The sequence below is a fragment of the Pteropus alecto genome, unplaced genomic scaffold (genome assembly GCF_000325575.1).
Source record: "Pteropus alecto unplaced genomic scaffold, ASM32557v1 scaffold155, whole genome shotgun sequence".
In the NCBI taxonomy this organism is placed as follows: domain Eukaryota; kingdom Metazoa; phylum Chordata; class Mammalia; order Chiroptera; family Pteropodidae; genus Pteropus; species Pteropus alecto.
In genome coordinates, this window is record NW_006438113.1 from 254,539 (window position 1) to 270,852 (window position 16,314).

General features: G+C 52.0%; 1 protein-coding gene across 1 annotated transcript; it reads left to right on the top strand.

Moving 5' to 3' along the window:
- The first annotated feature begins 7,787 nt into the window (after positions 1 to 7,787).
- SYT15 (synaptotagmin 15) lies at positions 7,788 to 14,513 on the top strand. Its single transcript, XM_015592172.1, has 7 exons — positions 7,788 to 8,179; positions 8,697 to 8,839; positions 9,764 to 10,059; positions 11,536 to 11,706; positions 12,331 to 12,451; positions 13,450 to 13,629; positions 14,371 to 14,513. Exons 1-7 carry the CDS (start codon positions 7,788 to 7,790, stop codon positions 14,511 to 14,513), a joined length of 1,446 nt encoding a protein of 481 aa, XP_015447658.1.
- Positions 14,514 to 16,314: the final 1,801 nt, after the last annotated feature.

A 16,314-nucleotide genomic window follows, 5' to 3' on the forward strand; every position in this document is an offset into this window, starting at 1 on the left:
AGCCTGATTGATTCCAAGCTCCTGGTTGGGTTTGGATCTGCTCCACAGATCTCTCATTAGCCTGGAACCAGCAGCTACCTGGAGCATGTTCTTCTTACCATGGTGGCAGAAACACAAGGGAGCAGGGCATTTCTAGCCTCTATGTGCATCATCTCTGTTAACATCCTATTGGCACAAGTAAGTCACATGGCCAAGCTCAAAGCTAGCTGGTAGAAAAGTATGTTTCCCAACCATCTTGCAAATATGGGAAGTACAACACCAATATTTCTGGAAGAAATTACTTGGGACCAACAATTTAATCTGCCATAGAAGATAGTCAAAGAATGATCTTCCCCACAGGCTCAGCCCTATCAACTGATTTGCTTGTTATAGTAAAAGTTCAGCCTTGAGCACTAAAGCCCAATAGGAATGTCTTGTCCGTGATCTATTTGGGATAAAGAAGGAGGATATTAGAGAGCCCTGAGCTCCCTATGGAGGCCACACCTGGAATGGAGCTACATTCAACAGAGATTACTTCTCTTCTGTCCATTGCTCTCAGTCTCTATTCAATCACCAGTCCAAGTGATAATCAAATCTGAAAACCTGAGTTAGAGTTAAATCTTCCTGACTCCCATAGCTGGGGCCTGCCTCAGACAACCCTCTGTTCTCTGAGAGAGTAACATGGTCAGCATCTTCTCTCCTCTCTCACCTTGCCTACTGAAAACTTCTGAGGTCACAGCGTAAGGAAGGGAAAGGAAGAGGTTATGGAAAGCTTTTTCTTCATGGTCTCATAGATGGCCTTATGCTCTCTGCATCTGGAAGAGATTTAACACGCTGATGGGCATTTTGAAAAGTTTCTTATAAAGACCGTCTCTTTTCCACTCCCATCCCTCCATCCCCAGCTTCAGAGCTGTAATTTCCTTGACCCCAGCAAATGAATCAGAAGCCACTTGCTCTCTCCTCAACTCCTAGAAAGTTCACCTCCTACTACCTTCTGCTACAGTCCCATCAGCTCTCTGGCAGGCCTTTGGGTCAAAATCTGAGGTGATCAATACCAGCTCTTTCATTCATGTGGCCCACATCTGGTCATGGGAAATATGCACACATTCTACATTCTGACAAACCCACAGGATCAGGCCAGTGGCAATTCCCCATCACATTCAGGCCCATACTCCCACCACAAGTGGCACATCTAGTACTCAAGGTCCATATGCCTTTAACCCACCATTAGAGGAAGTGCAGCTACTTCCCAACACAGCAGCAGCCTGCTCTTGTCTCTTACTCTCTATACACCATCTCAAGCCAGAAGCCACAATTGCCTATGTGCGTCAACCACCAGTCCATTTTCTTCCAAACTCTGGGGGACATAAAGCAAGCTCTCAGAGTGGTCTCGTTGAAGCCAACACTCCCTGGGGGTAGCTACTCCACCCGTCCCCCTTGGAGAGGATCCCCAATCCAGCCCCAGCCCTCACCAAAGGAATATAACAAATTCTCTCTCTCCTCTAATCTCTCAGCCTCTCCCACTATGAGCCAGTTGTCCAGCTGGTTCTCAGGCACCTTTAAAAATCTGCATCATGGTCTAGCAACACTCTTTGGAATTTGATAGCTAACTTCTTAGTGTTTTAGCCAAAACATCAATTGAATATCTTGATACTTAAAAAAAAAAAAAAGTATTTCCCAGCAGCCCCCTGGAAGATGTCCTCCTGTGTCTCATTGGCTAAAGCACTTCATATAACCACCCCTAGCTGCAAAGAAAGCTGGTCATGTCAGAATCTAAGAAAGAGAGGTAAGAGTGCCATTAATGTCTCAGATCATTCACATTCACCCATGGGGGCTAAGTAGTAAATTAACTGCTGTTTGCCACAAGGGCTCTGGTTGATACGACTCCAACCCTGAGCAGCCAACCTTCCTTGCAACTACTGCATGGCCAGAGGTGATAGTTCAGAAAGCACAAGCCTTGCCTCAGTCCTTGACTTCTGCTCTGTCTGAGGATCAGCCTGGATAGTCAAGAGACCAGAAGCTACAAAAGCTGATGTCAAACCTAGCCAGCCACTTTCTAGCTGAGAGGACTTAGGAAACTCATCATCTCAGTATCTCTCATCTTCCACCTGAGTAAAATGAGAACGAGAATCTCACAGATCTTGCCCCACCCCTGCTTTAATTAAGACTCTTAGATGAATGTGTCAAAAATAAACACATACTGGTTAGGAAAAAAAGAGTAATTTATTAAATCATCTGGGAATAGATGGCTGCCAGCACAGCAGGATCAAGGGTCAGATAGCATCATCGGGCCTTCTGTTCTGCTCTGTACCCCTGTACTGGCTTCATCTCACACACACTCCTCCACATGGGCACTGCCAGCTACCCCAGACTTGGCTCCTTCAGCTCAACAACTCCCACAAAAAAGGGAGTGTCTCTTCCCCTGTAGATCCCACAATAATTCCAGGGTTGATTCTGATTAGGTCACAGCTCATCCCTGAACTGTGTGCAAAGCCCCAGAACAGAGGTGAGCTGGTAGTGTGGAGAAATGGAAGAAAATGGCTTATGCAGACAAGGAGGTGAGAAAGTAATTCCTAAGAAAGAAAAAGCAGAATGCTGTTGCCACTTGAAGGAAAAAGCTGCAGGCAAGGGCAGGGAGGAGGGAGAACTGGGCAAGGAGGCAGAGAACACTCCTGGTAGGCAGAAGTGAGCCCTGAGCTCTGGGCTCCATGCCAGGACTCTCAGTGGATGTCCATGGGATGAGACACATTTGGAGCCAGACTGGTGGAGTAGGGGACAAGGAGGGAGCTTCTGACAAGGACAGATACTTCCCCCCAAGCTCCTGAAAAGAAGGGGCTACAAGAAATTAATCCTGAGTCCACCCTACTGAAACCAGAGGAAAGAGATGATGCTGGTGGTGGGAGAACCCTTCCCCACCTCACAAAGAGGGACCTGGGGTAGCCAGGTGAGATTTACATAAATGTGAGAAATGCAGTCTTCCACATGTTTCTCAGTGTGGCCTTTATCATGCTCTGGCCTCTGTTCCTGAATGATGAGAGATGACACTTCCTCAGATGGGGCTGATTCTTAAGGTTAATTGAAAGTGGCCTTTCTTATGAATCATCCATTGCACTGAATTATTTATCGTCTGCAGGCATTTACAGGCCTTTAAATGCTTGAACTTCCTGAAATGCTATTTGGAAATGCTTTTGCCAATGGAAATGTGACTTCCTTTTGGCCATGGAAAAGAAATATTAGCTGCCGTCTCCAGTAAGCAGTAAGATCTGAAAACAGGAAGCAAGGCCAGGGCTGCACCAGACCAGGGAGCCATTCTGATATGAGAGTTGGCTCCAGGCCAGCCTGGTCTCCGGGCTCCCATTGGACAGTGGAAGGAGGGAATACTGACCACAGTGCCTGTGGCTCTTGGTTTAGTTCATGGTCATCTACCTAAGAAATGGTCTCCTGGGGCCTTGTGCAGGTCCTTCAGCTGGTCTCTCAGTGGAAAAGAAAGAATGAGGGGGGCCGAGCGTCATGTCCAGCTCTACCACTTACTGGGTGGGCCATGGAACCTTTTTTGATTCGGTTTCTTCATCTGAGATGATGGTTCAGATCCTACAGGGCTGATATGAGGCAGGGATTGATGGGATCATGTACAATGAGCCTGCATCATGATGTCCAGAGCATAAGGAGGAGCAAGAAAGGTGAATTCCTTCTTGCCACCTGCTCTCATCTTCCAATAGAGGAAGAAAGACTCAAAACTCAGCGGGCTGGCTGGATGTGTAAGGTGCTTGCAGACAGAGCTAGCAATGTGAGTACAAAACCCTACAGCTGATCTTCAGAGCCAGGCTGAAGAGTTCCTGTCTGGCCCCAAAGCTTGGGCTCAGAATGTGTATGATGTATGGACAGTGGGGCAGAAGTCAGGGGGCAGTTCATCCTAAGGACATAAGCCCTTTATCCACTATTCAGCACAGCTTTGGCCCCAGAAGCAGATATTGGGGATGCCGAGCTGAATAAGACATGGCCTCTGCCTTTCTGAAGGTCCTAGTCTACTGGAGAGAGTGAGGAGCACCCACTTTCCCACCCCACACCCAGAACAACCAGGTACAGCTCAGGCCCAGGCGGGGCAGCTGGGCGTTGGGGGGAATAGTCATGATAGCTGAAGGGTTACATGTTAGCTGCCTAGTCTCAGCTTTGAAGTTCACTGAGAGCTCCAGGAAGCAAGAGGAGGGAGAATGTAAAGTCACCCTCCCAGAGGGTTGTATGGACACTGTAGTCAGCACAATAATGGCTCCAAAGACATCTGTCTATGTCCTAATTTCTGGAACCTGGGATTAGGCTACCTTACATGGCAAAAGGACTTTGCAGATATGATTAAGTTAAGGATCTTGAGATGGGGAGACTATCTGAGTGGGCCCCATATAATCACAAAAGTCTTTATAAGAGGGTGGCAAAAAAAGTTAATGTGAAGATGACAGGGAGTCAGAGAGATTAGACAATGCTGCTGCTGGCTTTGAAGATGTATGCAGAAAGACCCTAGAAGGTGGGAAAGGCTACAGAATGTATTCTCCCCCAATCACCAGAAGGAATGCAGGCCTGCACACCCCTTTCAGTGTTCTTCCCTCCAGAAAAGAAAGATAATAAATTTGTATTTTTAACCATAGAATTTGTGGTAATTTGTTATAGCAGCAACAGGAAACCAATACAGACATCCAACCCAGACGTGAGGGGAAAGATGGGGAAGTTTTACGGAGGGCTCAGGCCCCATTTCCTGGGATACTACCCACATCACCAGCCCAGTGGAAACAGAGGTGAGGGACCCTAGTTCTCTAGACACTCCAGCTGACACGACTGGGTCCTCTGAGAGAAGCTTTGTAGGCAAAAGGGTGGGTGAAGGAAATATCCTGTCCACAAGACATGAGCTGTACCTGGCTGCTCTGGGTGTGGGGATCCTAGCATGGTGCGGGAATGGAGCAATGGGAGAGGCTCCACTCCTCTGGGATAGCTGCAAGGTAAAGAGGAGCAGATCCCGCCTTCTCACCACTTCATACCCATCCAGACCCCAGAAAGAGAGTGGTCATGCTTGCTCTGCACCCTGGCACCCAAAGGCTCCCAGACCCCACCACTGTATGAAGGGGACCCCAGTTCACCACCCACCCTGCCACACGTTCAGGCAAGGTGGAGCTTCACACACATTGACAGCCTGGCCTACTCTCCCTCTTGTCCACCCCACCTCCTCCATCCAATGACAAGCACAGGCACCACACGGTAGGAGTGTGCAAGCTGGATCTTTGGACACAACCTTCAAGGCTGTAAAACAAGATCAACCCTCCCCCCCATCACGTATTCCTTTCATCCCCACTTACAGATGCCTTGAGATTTCAGATGATCTCAACAGAGTCCTTCACAGGGACGCTGTCCAGGCACCACGAGGATGCACATACCCTGATAGGGCGCATGACTTGTGAGAGCTGGCAGAGGACCAGAAGGGCCCTTGCCTGAGCCGCTACTTCAAGGCGGCCTCCACCAGCCTCGATGGGCACAGCCCCTGCGGTCTGATAAGAATCACGATAATAATAGGGGCTGCGGGTTCAGAGGAGATCCAGGCGATGCCACCCTTGGTCTAACACTCACTATAATAGGGTTGGCAGGCCAGCCACTGTCTTAAGTGTTCCTTACATCTGAAGAAGGGCCCAGTCGAGACCCTCATAGTAAAGGTCTTACAGCATCCATGGCCTCACCTATCCTTACCCTAAAGCTTAACAATAGATTGTCCCCTGCAGCTTGACCCAGAGCTTGTAACATTTCCTGCCATAGAAAGTTGCCCCGGAACTCATGATTAATGCCCTTATGCTTACTGATCATAATCTTTATGGTCTAGCATTCTGTCCAGACTACTCTCATCTTTGTTCTGGGTTGCTAATACCCCTGTGGGACTACATTGCCAGAGGGAAGGCTTAGTGAAGCATAACAGACCCCTGGAACCATCATGAAGCCTCTGGAATAACGCCCAGATTTCTCCTTAAATACCCTAAGCTAGACTGAGAAAGTAAGGCAGCTCTGAAGGTGTTAACCTGCTGCCTTCTCAGATCACCGGTACTCTGAAAATAAACGCTTATTCTAAATATCCCAACTCCTGCATGAGTCTGTTTGCTGAGCAGCGCAGGCAGCCGGAGCCCCGGACTCAGTTGCCCTCGGGTTACACATATAGTAACCTTAGAGGGCGTAGTCTTATTAGTCCATGGATGCTGTAAGACCTTTACTAGTCCAATTGAAAAAAGTGAGCCTAGAGTACTGAAGTAAATTGTCCCAAGTAGCACACAGCAGGAGCGTGGAGAGCTGCTTTAGAATCTAGATGGTGGGGCTGGAGAATCTGCACTCTGCCCGCCTCATTATTTTGCCTACTAAGGTGGCGAAAGAAAACACTTAAGAGCCATATGGCCCGCGAGGCTGACGGGCAGGCTTCATGGGGCCCGGGATAGGGTAGGGGACTACGCCCTGGGATTTGGGAGGCTCCCTGGAGCAGGGGTCACAGCCGGTCCTGGAGCCCGCAGCTTCACCCGCAGAGGAGCTTCAGCAGGTGAGGCGCATCCTTAGATGGGTGCGTGCCCAGGTAGCCCTCTATCAGACGCGGGCGGAGAACGCTCCGGTTCTGCCCTCCTGAAAGGGGTGGCCATAGCACCGCACCCCGCCCCTCCCGCAGCCGCAGGGAGTCCAAGGCGCCCGCCCCGCTCGGAGCCCTGTGGTTTCCGGGAGCGCCCGCTCTGCTCCGCGTCCCTCCTGGGCTAAGGCCGGAACCAGGGCGGGGAGGAGCTGTGCCCTCCCGGCGCTGGATCTGTTCTTCCGCTGTCCACAGCCTTAGGGCCAGAGTGCGACGAAGGATAGGCGCCCCCGCGCCTGCCTTCGGCCCCGCGCCGCGCTTTAATACTCAGCCCTAAGGCAGCGGTGGAAGGCGCGGAGACGCGGGAGACTGAGCCCCCGGCCGCGCCCCGACGGCCAGCCGGAGCAGCCCTATGGCCGGTAAGTGCCCTCGCCTCCCCACCTTCGCTCCAGCACTGCGCCCAGCCTCTTGGCTACTATCCTGAGCTCCGCCGGCATCCGCTGGGGCGTAGCCCGGGCACTGGCAGCTCCCGGCTCCTAGAGGGACGCGCTGAGTGGAATGGAGAGGAAAGCCAGCTCCTCGCAGACGCTTACGGATCAGGAGATGTGGGGTCTCGCCATGTCATCACCCCACCAGGTCCAGAGCCCAGAAGCCCCAACCCCGCACATGACCCAAGGAGGCCCTTTCTTTGCCCAGATTTGGCAGCGGGCAGATGCCTGGTACCCAGCCTCTGAGCACTCAGCGGGCGCTGGGTAGAGCCTCCCAGCTTTCCGCAAATGTGGGGGTTAGGTGCCAGCAGCAAAGGGTCTGTGTGTCTGTTGCTCACACCTGCCGCCCCTATCCTTGTCCACAGCGCCTCCCACCGACTCCCCTAAGTGGCTCACCTTAGTAGAGGGTTGAGGAAAGGCCTGGGTTTTAGAGAAAGTTGCAGAATTCAAAAATGAGTCCAGCCTGTCAGCAGGTTCCACGATTCCAAAGAATAGGATTCTGAATGCCACCCAGGGCATCATCCCTTCCTGTGCTTTCCCGAAGTGTGTAGTGCCCACACCTAGCTCACTCACAAGCCTGAAGAGGAGCCCAGGGAAAATGGAGGTTCCGATAAGAGAAGGTTTAATTTCTACTCAGAAGCGCAAGGAAATGGCTCATTTCAGCCAGAATCCCAAGTGCAGGGCCAGCTTCTTCCCAAGGGAAACCAGAGGGTGCTGTCCAAGGCAATAGGATCCCAAGGGAAATGGCTTTTCAGATGATACCCAGCAGAGCCCAGCCAGCAGCCTCCTCTCCAGCAGACCCAAGAAGTCTGCTTCTGTGTCGCTCCTGGGGTCCAACTCAGGGAGGGGGGTTGCTGCCCAAATTCTGCCCCCAGCTGGCCACTTGTGTGAAGGAGAGTGACTTTTCCCAGGCATCACAGTCCTGGTGGTCTCCGCTCCCAGAGCAGGTGGCCCTGGTGATCGGGGGCACTCTTGGGGGGCTGCTACTGCTGCTGCTGTTGATTTGGGTGAGCTGCTGTCTCTGGAAGAGGCTTTGTGCCAAGTTCACCTATGAGGAGCTGCCGGGGACAACAGCTGCCTCCAGCCTACAGGAGGACAAGCTCTGCCGGCTGCATGCTGGGACTCAGACAAGCAGGTGAGGCAGGATGTGGGGCCCAGCGAGCTCCTGGCCTTGCTTAGGGCCCTCCCTGTGGCATTTCCCTTGATGTGGGGCGGGAAGGAAAGGTTTGTTTATGAAGTGCAGACTCTGTGCTGTCACCAGGCTGGAAGTTATCACATAGAAACCCTAGAATCCTCGCCAGAGCCATGAGACAAGCATTATGAAGCACATTGTCCAGCTGAAGAAAGTGAGGCTCAGAGGACATAAGTAGTAAGTGGGAAAACAGGCATTCAGACCCAGGCAGGCTGACTCCAGAGGCTGTGCTTCTTCTTCAATTAGCCATTGCTATGGGCGCACAGAGGTGTTGGCTCTGGTTATGTGAGTATGGGGGGCGGGGGGGCAGTGCAGTGGCCTGGTATAGGGCCAGAAAATGGTGCTCTTGTCTCCTCCTCTTTCTTCCTCCAACCCCTGGCACTCGACACCTCTGAGCTGAGCTTTCTGAGGCCACACCATTCACTTGCCACCTGTATGTTGTCTCTTTGCCTCTGGACAGGCCACCAGGTGTGCCATTTGTGGTGCCCCCTTCCTTCCAAAGCCGAGACTGGGTGCCCCTGCACAGCAGAGAGTGGGCCCAGGCACCACCAGACCCCTGCCTAGCTCCAAAGCTCCAGCCCCATTCCACTGGCAGCAACCGTGGTGAGTGTGCCTGCCAGGGCCTGCCCAAGGGTCAGGGTCTACTCAGGGCAGGGCAGATCAATCTGCTTTCATGAGCCTGGCTCCAGAACACAGCTTGGATGGGCCCAGGGATGCCAGAGTTGGTCAGTGTTCAGTCTTTCCAAGTACTTCAGTTTACCAAGTGCCTGCGGCACCCCAGCCCAGGCCAGATATGGCCTCATGTACCATTCTGGAGTTAGACTTCACCATGCCTCTTTTGGTAGAGGGACTGTCTCCCAATTTTACAATTTATAAACTGAGGTTCAGAAGGTTAACTATGCCTTGCCCAAGGTCACAAAGGCAGTAAACAACAGAACCTGTGCTGAATCCTTTTCCAAGATCAGGAGGTGGCTGATCCAGAGGGCAGAATGGTAGGAAGTGGGTGCATAGCTTTCTGCTCACCTCTTTATTCTGAAGGCCTTTCAAGAGACCTTCCCAGGAACTACCAAGTTTCTAGCTTGGCCTTTCTCATTTGAAGAGGAAGAAAAGAGGCAACATTTTATCACTGAGATACCACAAAAAGTGGCCAGACCAGGTGCTGGGCTCTGTGACCCCAAAGCAGGCCCTGACCTCTGGGTACGGGGATTGATCACAGAAGATGGGAGTTGAGTAAATACTGTGGCCTCTGCTAGGGGCCCCAGGGAAAAGCAGCCCTGGATGTACAATGCCTTAGTGCTGAGAAGGCCTCCTGGAGGAACTAAAGTAGAGAGAGGGACTGTGTTTAGACTGCAGAGGAAAGTTGGGGTGGATGTGGTCAGAAGAAGCAAGAAGCCACAGGAGAGGCCTAGTTGAGGCATAGCCAAGAAGTGATTGGCCAGGAGAGAGGCAGCGAAGCCCAGAGCTTGCTTGTCCCCCAGGCCCCTGTCTTCCGCTGGCCTGCCAGACCTCCCAGCCCCTGTATTGCAGGAGATGCCTGCGTGGTGGGGACCATCAACCCAGAGCTGTACAAGTTCCCAGAGGACAAGAGTGAGACCGACTTCCCTGAGGGCTGCCTGGGGCGACTGTGGTTCTCCGTGGAATACCAGCAGGAGGCCGAGCGGCTGTTGGTGGGCCTGATCAAGGCGCAGCACCTACAAGGCCCCTCGGAGACCTGCAGCCCCCTGGTGAAGCTCCACCTGCTGCCCGATGAGCGGCGCTTCCTCCAGTCTAAGACTAAACGCAAAACCGCCAACCCTCAGTTTGATGAGCACTTTATCTTCCAGGTACAGCCTCTGGAGCAGGCAGGGTCTGGGCAAGAGTAGGCATTATGCAAGAGAGCCACAGCCTCCTGTGCTAGCCAAGGTCCTGCAGCCTCCAGAATCCCCAGGCCTCAAGTCAGGGCCTAGAAGAGCCCTGAACTCTGATGGCATGGGGAAAGGAGAGACTTGGAGGATAAGAGAGCAGAGGGCTGGGCTCCTCCTGTCCAGGATGTCTGGAGGAGAGAAAAAGAAAACACATTATTGAAGTGCCTACTGAATGCCAGTTTCTGGTCCATGGGGCATAGAAAAAGAACCCCAAAGCCCTGGAGCACTATGGGGTTTATGGCAAGGTTATACAAGGAATTCAGAGGGTAAAACCCCCAGGCCCCTTGAAATGAGGTCAGGAACTCACCTATCCTGTCAGAGGCCAGCACAGGACCCGAGAGCCATCCTAGGCAGGTGGTACATTCGCTGCACGGTGGACCAGTTGGCATAGGGTCTGGAGGTATAAAAGCTATTGGGACACTGAGCCAAGCTCACAGTGGCCTGGGAGCCTCAGCAGGTGACTGAGGTTCTTATGGGAAACTAACCATCAAGAGCTGCTGAGAGGCCTTGGACAAACATTCTTAAGAGCTGAGCAGCAGGCTGGCTGGCAAGGTAAGGAGAGGTGGTCAGCATTCAGGAAGAGGCAAGAGCCCCAGTTCTTGCCTTCTTCCGGGGAAGAGAGCCGAGAAGAGGAGTGGCATGGGGCCCAGACGCCAGCTGTCCTGCTGGGTACAAGGCTATGAGAATTCACAGGTGAACCTGTTCTTGTCAGGACATCAAGACCAAGTTGTACGGGCTGGCTGACCAGCATGGCCATGTGTCACGCCCTCATACTTATCTTTCTTTACCCTACCCTGACCCACTATTAACTTGATCCTGGCCTCTCTGTGCTTTAAAGAGAAAGGGGAAGAAATACAGGAAGAGAAGAAAATCAATATTAATTGGTCATTGGCTATAGGTCAGACACTGTGATTATCCCAGTGAATAAGAACCATTATCCCATTTCACAGGTGAGGAGACTGAATCTCAGGGAGAACGGAATTGTGGTGCCCAACTCAGATAGCAGAGATGGGCAGGTTCCCTGGGCTCCAGTGGGAGACCTCTCACAGTTCTATGTGCAGGCAAATCATTGGGAGATCCTGTGAAACAGCAGATTCCACTTCATGGGTCTGGAGAAGGGCCCAAGGACCCATATTTATGACAAGGTCCAGAGGGTGGTGGATTGTACCGATCCTCAGAGCACATTCTGCGTGGTGAGGCTCTGGCACACATTCCTACCTCCTGGGGGTACTGGTCCTGCTGCTATGAAGGGTGCCCAAAATGGCTGAGTTTGGGATATACAGGTCTTTGGTTGTGACACCCCTCACCAAAAGCTCCTGTGTCCAGAACAATGTGCCACACTATCCCATCTCTTGTCCCCACTCCTGACCCCAGCCCAGCCTTCATCTCCCCCAGGTGTCCGGCAAGAGCATCACTCAGAGGGTGCTGAGGTTCTCGGTGTACCATGTGGACAGGCAAAGGAAGCACCAGCTCCTGGGCCAGGTGCTGTTCCCCCTGAAGAACGAGACCCTGGCAGGCGACTGCCGGCATATTATCTGGAGAGACCTGGAGGCTGAGAACCTGGAGGTAAAGGCCAAAGTTACCAAACATATGCAACTGCATGTCAGACTATCATGGGCAATCAGCAGGTGTGGCCCAGCACCTATTGGCCAGCTTTAGCCCTCAGCATACTGCCCACCACCCCTGCTCAGGGTGGTGGGCCTGGGTGGAGCTGCATGAGATAAAAGGGGTGTGTGAGATCACTCCTGGGCAAGGAGGGGCCACCTGAGATTCTTTTGCCCTGGAGGTCAGATTACCTGGAGCAACTTGAAAAATCCATGTTTGGATGCCCATCCAGATTAGACAGCTGTAAAAGGCAACATCCCAAATGGACCACCAGGGAAAATATTTACCTGCCTTCCCCCAGCTCACAAGAAAGACTATTCTGTGGCTCAGAATAGTTTGGCATTCCCCAGACCTGGGTTTGAATCTTCAACTCTGGTCCTCACTATTGTATGATCTTCAGTACCTTAGTGTCAACTCTCTAGACCGTAGTTTCTCCGTCTATAAAATGGCAGGTGGGCTTAAAGGAGGGAATGTGAGTATGTCATGTAGTACTCCATGCCTGACCACTGTGAGAAAGGAGGAAGACACTAGGGCTCCTCCAGCACCTGCCAGCATGACAGCGTGCCTTCCCCTTGGCCTTTCCAGCCTCCCTCAGAATTTGGCGACCTCCAATTCTGCCTCAGCTACAATGACTGCCTGAGCCGTCTGACAGTGGTCGTGCTACGAGCCAAGGGCCTCCAGCTCCAGGAAGACAGGAGTTTTGTCAGTAAGTTTTCCTCTTCAGGGCAGATCCAGCCCTGTGAGCTTGGGACCTAGGGCTAGAGTCTGACCCTCACCCCTGGCCATCCAGTTTCTGCTTGCCTACTGCCTATCACAGAACGCTATCTCCTGAGGTGCACCCGCCCTCTGTGGACATTGTGGTATGAGAAGGAGCTTCCTGATGTCAAATCCAATGCTACATTCCCTTGACCACCACCAAGACCTCCAAGGCCCCTGAGACCAAGTCAATCCCTCACTTTTCCCTTGAACTGTGCTGCCACCTCCAGCCCTCCCTTCTGTGAATGGATCCAGTTCCTCCAGGGAGAGGTCCGGTGTGTCCTTGCCCCCCCAGGACGGCTCCACTGCACACAGGCATGACCCTCTGCTGGAAGAAGGTTGGCAGGCCACGTGATGCTCTGCTTCCTCCAACTTCCCAGACCCAGGAGCTGGAGGAGTAGAGGCTCTACACTGGCTCACCCGACGTTTCTTGCCCCTATGTGGACCTCTAGCAAGGTGGTGGTTGTCTGCCACCTGTGTTTCTCCACATCCGAGTCACTATAAGCAAACTGGCATTCAACCTTCTGCTGTGGATCCAAAACTCATCTAAGCCCCATCCCCCAAAACTTTGCCCTCTGAAGGACAAGGTGTTTAAGGAATCCCAGAAGGCCTGAGCACCCACAGTCAGTGCTTCCGTCCGCCACCACTGCCCTAATGGGGAGGGATGGGTGTGTGGTACCAGGCTCTGGTAAACAAGGGCTAGCCAAGCCGTAGGTGGTTCAGGAGGCAGAGAGGAAGGAAGAGGATGGGAGCTGAGTGTTTCCTCAGCCCTAAGGCAGTACACTAATCAACCATGTTTCCTCTTATAACGCCCTTGGCTGCAGAGGCTGTGAGTAATGGGGTACTGATGTCTGGGTGGGCATGTGCCCCCCCCCGAGCCAGACCACCTACTGGCTGGAGGCTGGGCTCCTACCTGCCTCTCCTAGCCCAGTCTGCACTGCCCCTCAGGTGTGTTTGTCAAAGTGTCCCTGATGAATCACAACAAGTTTGTCAAGTGCAAGAAGACTTCGGCTGTGCTGGGCTCTGCCAACCCCGTGTACAGCGAAACCTTCAGCTTCAAGGCTGACCCCACTGAGTTGGACACTGCCAGCCTCAGCCTGACAGTGCTGCAGAGCACCGAAGGAGACAGTAAGTCCTGCCCAAGAACACAGAGCTGGCTAGTGCGAGAGCCAGAATTCACATCTAGCTTTATTCCAGTGACTTTCTGTGGCACCCTAGAAAGAGGGTGGCCTCTACCACCCCCTCTGGGACAAATCACCAGAGGTTAGAGGCAGCATGGCCAAGTGACCTGATGCCATGTGTCACTGTAACCCCTGCATTGCTTCATGCCTCCAGACTAGCCTTTGGGTCCTGGGTGAGGTTCAGGGTGGATAACTGAGTGGAGTTATCCCAGCCAGTTCTCCCACACTGCCTCATAACCCAATGTCCACTGTCACTGTCTTGGGAAGCAGAGATGGCTAGTCTCTATTGCGACAGTTGGTGGGTGAAATTTCTGTTGAATGTTCCCCATGAATGTATAGGTGGGCTGATGGAAGAGGGCTTCTTTCTGGAGGGGCCCCTTCTTCCATCAGCTCTTTGACATGAGACAGGCTTAAGACAGCCCACCAGGAGGGTGAGGGACAGAATGAGTTCCCCCAAATGGCAGGCTCTCCACCTGGGCTTCCTTCCCTGCCATCTCCAGCTCCAGAGCAAAGTCAGGACCTCTTTGGAGGCTGTTAGCTCTGTGCTTAAATAGAGAGGGACTGGCTACTCCCTTGGAGGGTAAGAATAAATTAGAGAGAGAAGGAGAAAGGGTTGGGGGGTTGGGGATGCCTGAGATAATATGGCTTCTGTGCTCCAGAGACTAACAGTGCTTTTCCTCCCCTGCAGAGACCCACCAGCTGGGCCGAGTGGTGGTGGGCCCCTACATGTACGCCCGTGGCAAAGAGCTAGAGCACTGGGATGAGATGCTCAGCAAGCCGAAGGAACTGGTGAAGCGCTGGCATGCACTTTGCCGCACCACTGAGTCTTGACTCAAGCAGGGATCTCACATGTGCCTCAGGAGCCTGCTCTTCTCACCACCATGCATGGCAGTCACCAGCCTGGGCACGTCTTCCAGCATCTCACGGGCTCCTGGGCCGGTCCATACCAGGGGTACATAAGTGCTGATATACAGGAGAGAACAAGGGACAAGAGAGCCCTGGCCTGGTCAGCAATGTGGCCAGTGTCTATTCATCAGCCTAAGAGACCCTCCCGACTCACTCTCTCTTGATTTACACATAGGGCTACCGGGGCTTGGGATCCCAGCTCCTGGTCATCACAGTATGGATTTGTGGTCATCACATCACAGTGTTCAGAAGAAATAGTCTATTTAGTGATAGCATAACTGTGTATGCTGAATGGAAGTGTAGAGTAAACTTAGGTTTCACCATCTTGGAAAGCTAATGGCATGTTGATGCTCAAGCTGCAGTTTTTTTATATGTGGTGTCTCCACCTTCTACCTAGCAGAGAAAAAAAAACTGCCCTGAGGGAATTAAGGGAAGGGGGGACACCCCAAGCATTTATTTCAGTTGGTCCACAATAAATAGCACGATCTGAGAATGGGTTTCTGTATGAAGGTGTGGAAAAGTCCCAGAATGTCTAGGCCACATGGTGTGCCCACAGCTCAGGAGAGGAAGCTCCCACAGGTGGGAACTCACTGCCTTCAGGACCTGCAGGAGAATGCTGTGAGAAGCCCACCCAAGTACCAAGTGGTGGACAGGTTTTTGGCATCGCTCCCTGTTAGAAGGGCCTCATCTGTGTGTCAGGTCCCTCCCTGGGGCCATGTCAGATCCCGCCCCCACATCATGCCAAGTCTGGGCCACGGCCCACCCTCCCAGAGTCCAACAACTCACACCCCTGGACCCACGGCCCACCCTCCCAGAGTCCAACACCTCACACCCCTGGACTCACAGGTGCTCTGCTGCTGGTTTCTGTGGTCTCTCTGGTTAACAACATTCGGCTTCTGGGGCACTCACTTTATGCAGAAAATGGTGAAAACACATGGCTAAAATGTAGCCCACAGAGCTGAGAGCTTTTCCTGTAAACCTAGCAGTTCCATTACCATTATTGTGGTGTAGTAGGTGTCAATATAAAATTCATTAAGATAGAAGTTCCCACAAACCACAGACATCAACTCCAGTGAAGTTATACTCTAGGTAACAAGCAAGCATTGTGCTTGTCACTGTCATGGTTTGTATTTTCACCCTAATGCTATTGTACTCCCAATCAATGCATTGTTATTGTATAACTAGAACGAAACCTTAAACCAGCATTGTCTCTTTTCTTGTTCAGTGAAGTAACTTCAGCAGAAGAAAGAAATGAACTTCGTATACTCAGTTTCTGCCCCTTTCACTTGACTTCCAGTCTCAGTCAATGCACAAATACAAGCTTTCCCTAGCAGTGATCTGTATGGACAAAATATCTTGTCTTTGCTTTCTCTCGCTTATTTCACGTGCACATTTTCAACATAGTCCACACTCCAGTAATTTTTAATAGTGTCATAGCTGACACATAACAGGAGTTTTCTATATATATTTTTAGCGATCTACCTATGGTCCTGAGACAGTAGATGCCAATGACCACTACATTTCAAGGTGAGACTCATGCCTATCAGTGGCCTTTCTAGAGCCACTTGAAAAAGCCGGAAAGCATCCCCTTTGCAGAACAGAGTAGAATGGTGTGTCTGACTCACAACTAAAAAATCTCAATGCCAAGAAATTGGCAGGCTCTCTGCTCTGATAGGGAGGAAGAAGGGGTTGCTGTATTGGGCTGGCCCCTGTCTATAGCTACGGT

Coding starts and splice junctions, on each gene's coding strand:
- SYT15 (XM_015592172.1), top strand. CDS start 7,788: ATGGCTTTTCAGATGATACCCAGCAGAGCCCAGCCAGCAGCCTCCTCT. Junction 10,060..11,535: donor ATGAGCACTTTATCTTCCAG/GTACAGCCTCTG, acceptor CATCTCCCCCAG/GTGTCCGGCAAGAGCATCAC. Junction 13,630..14,370: donor GCAGAGCACCGAAGGAGACA/GTAAGTCCTGCC, acceptor CCTCCCCTGCAG/AGACCCACCAGCTGGGCCGA.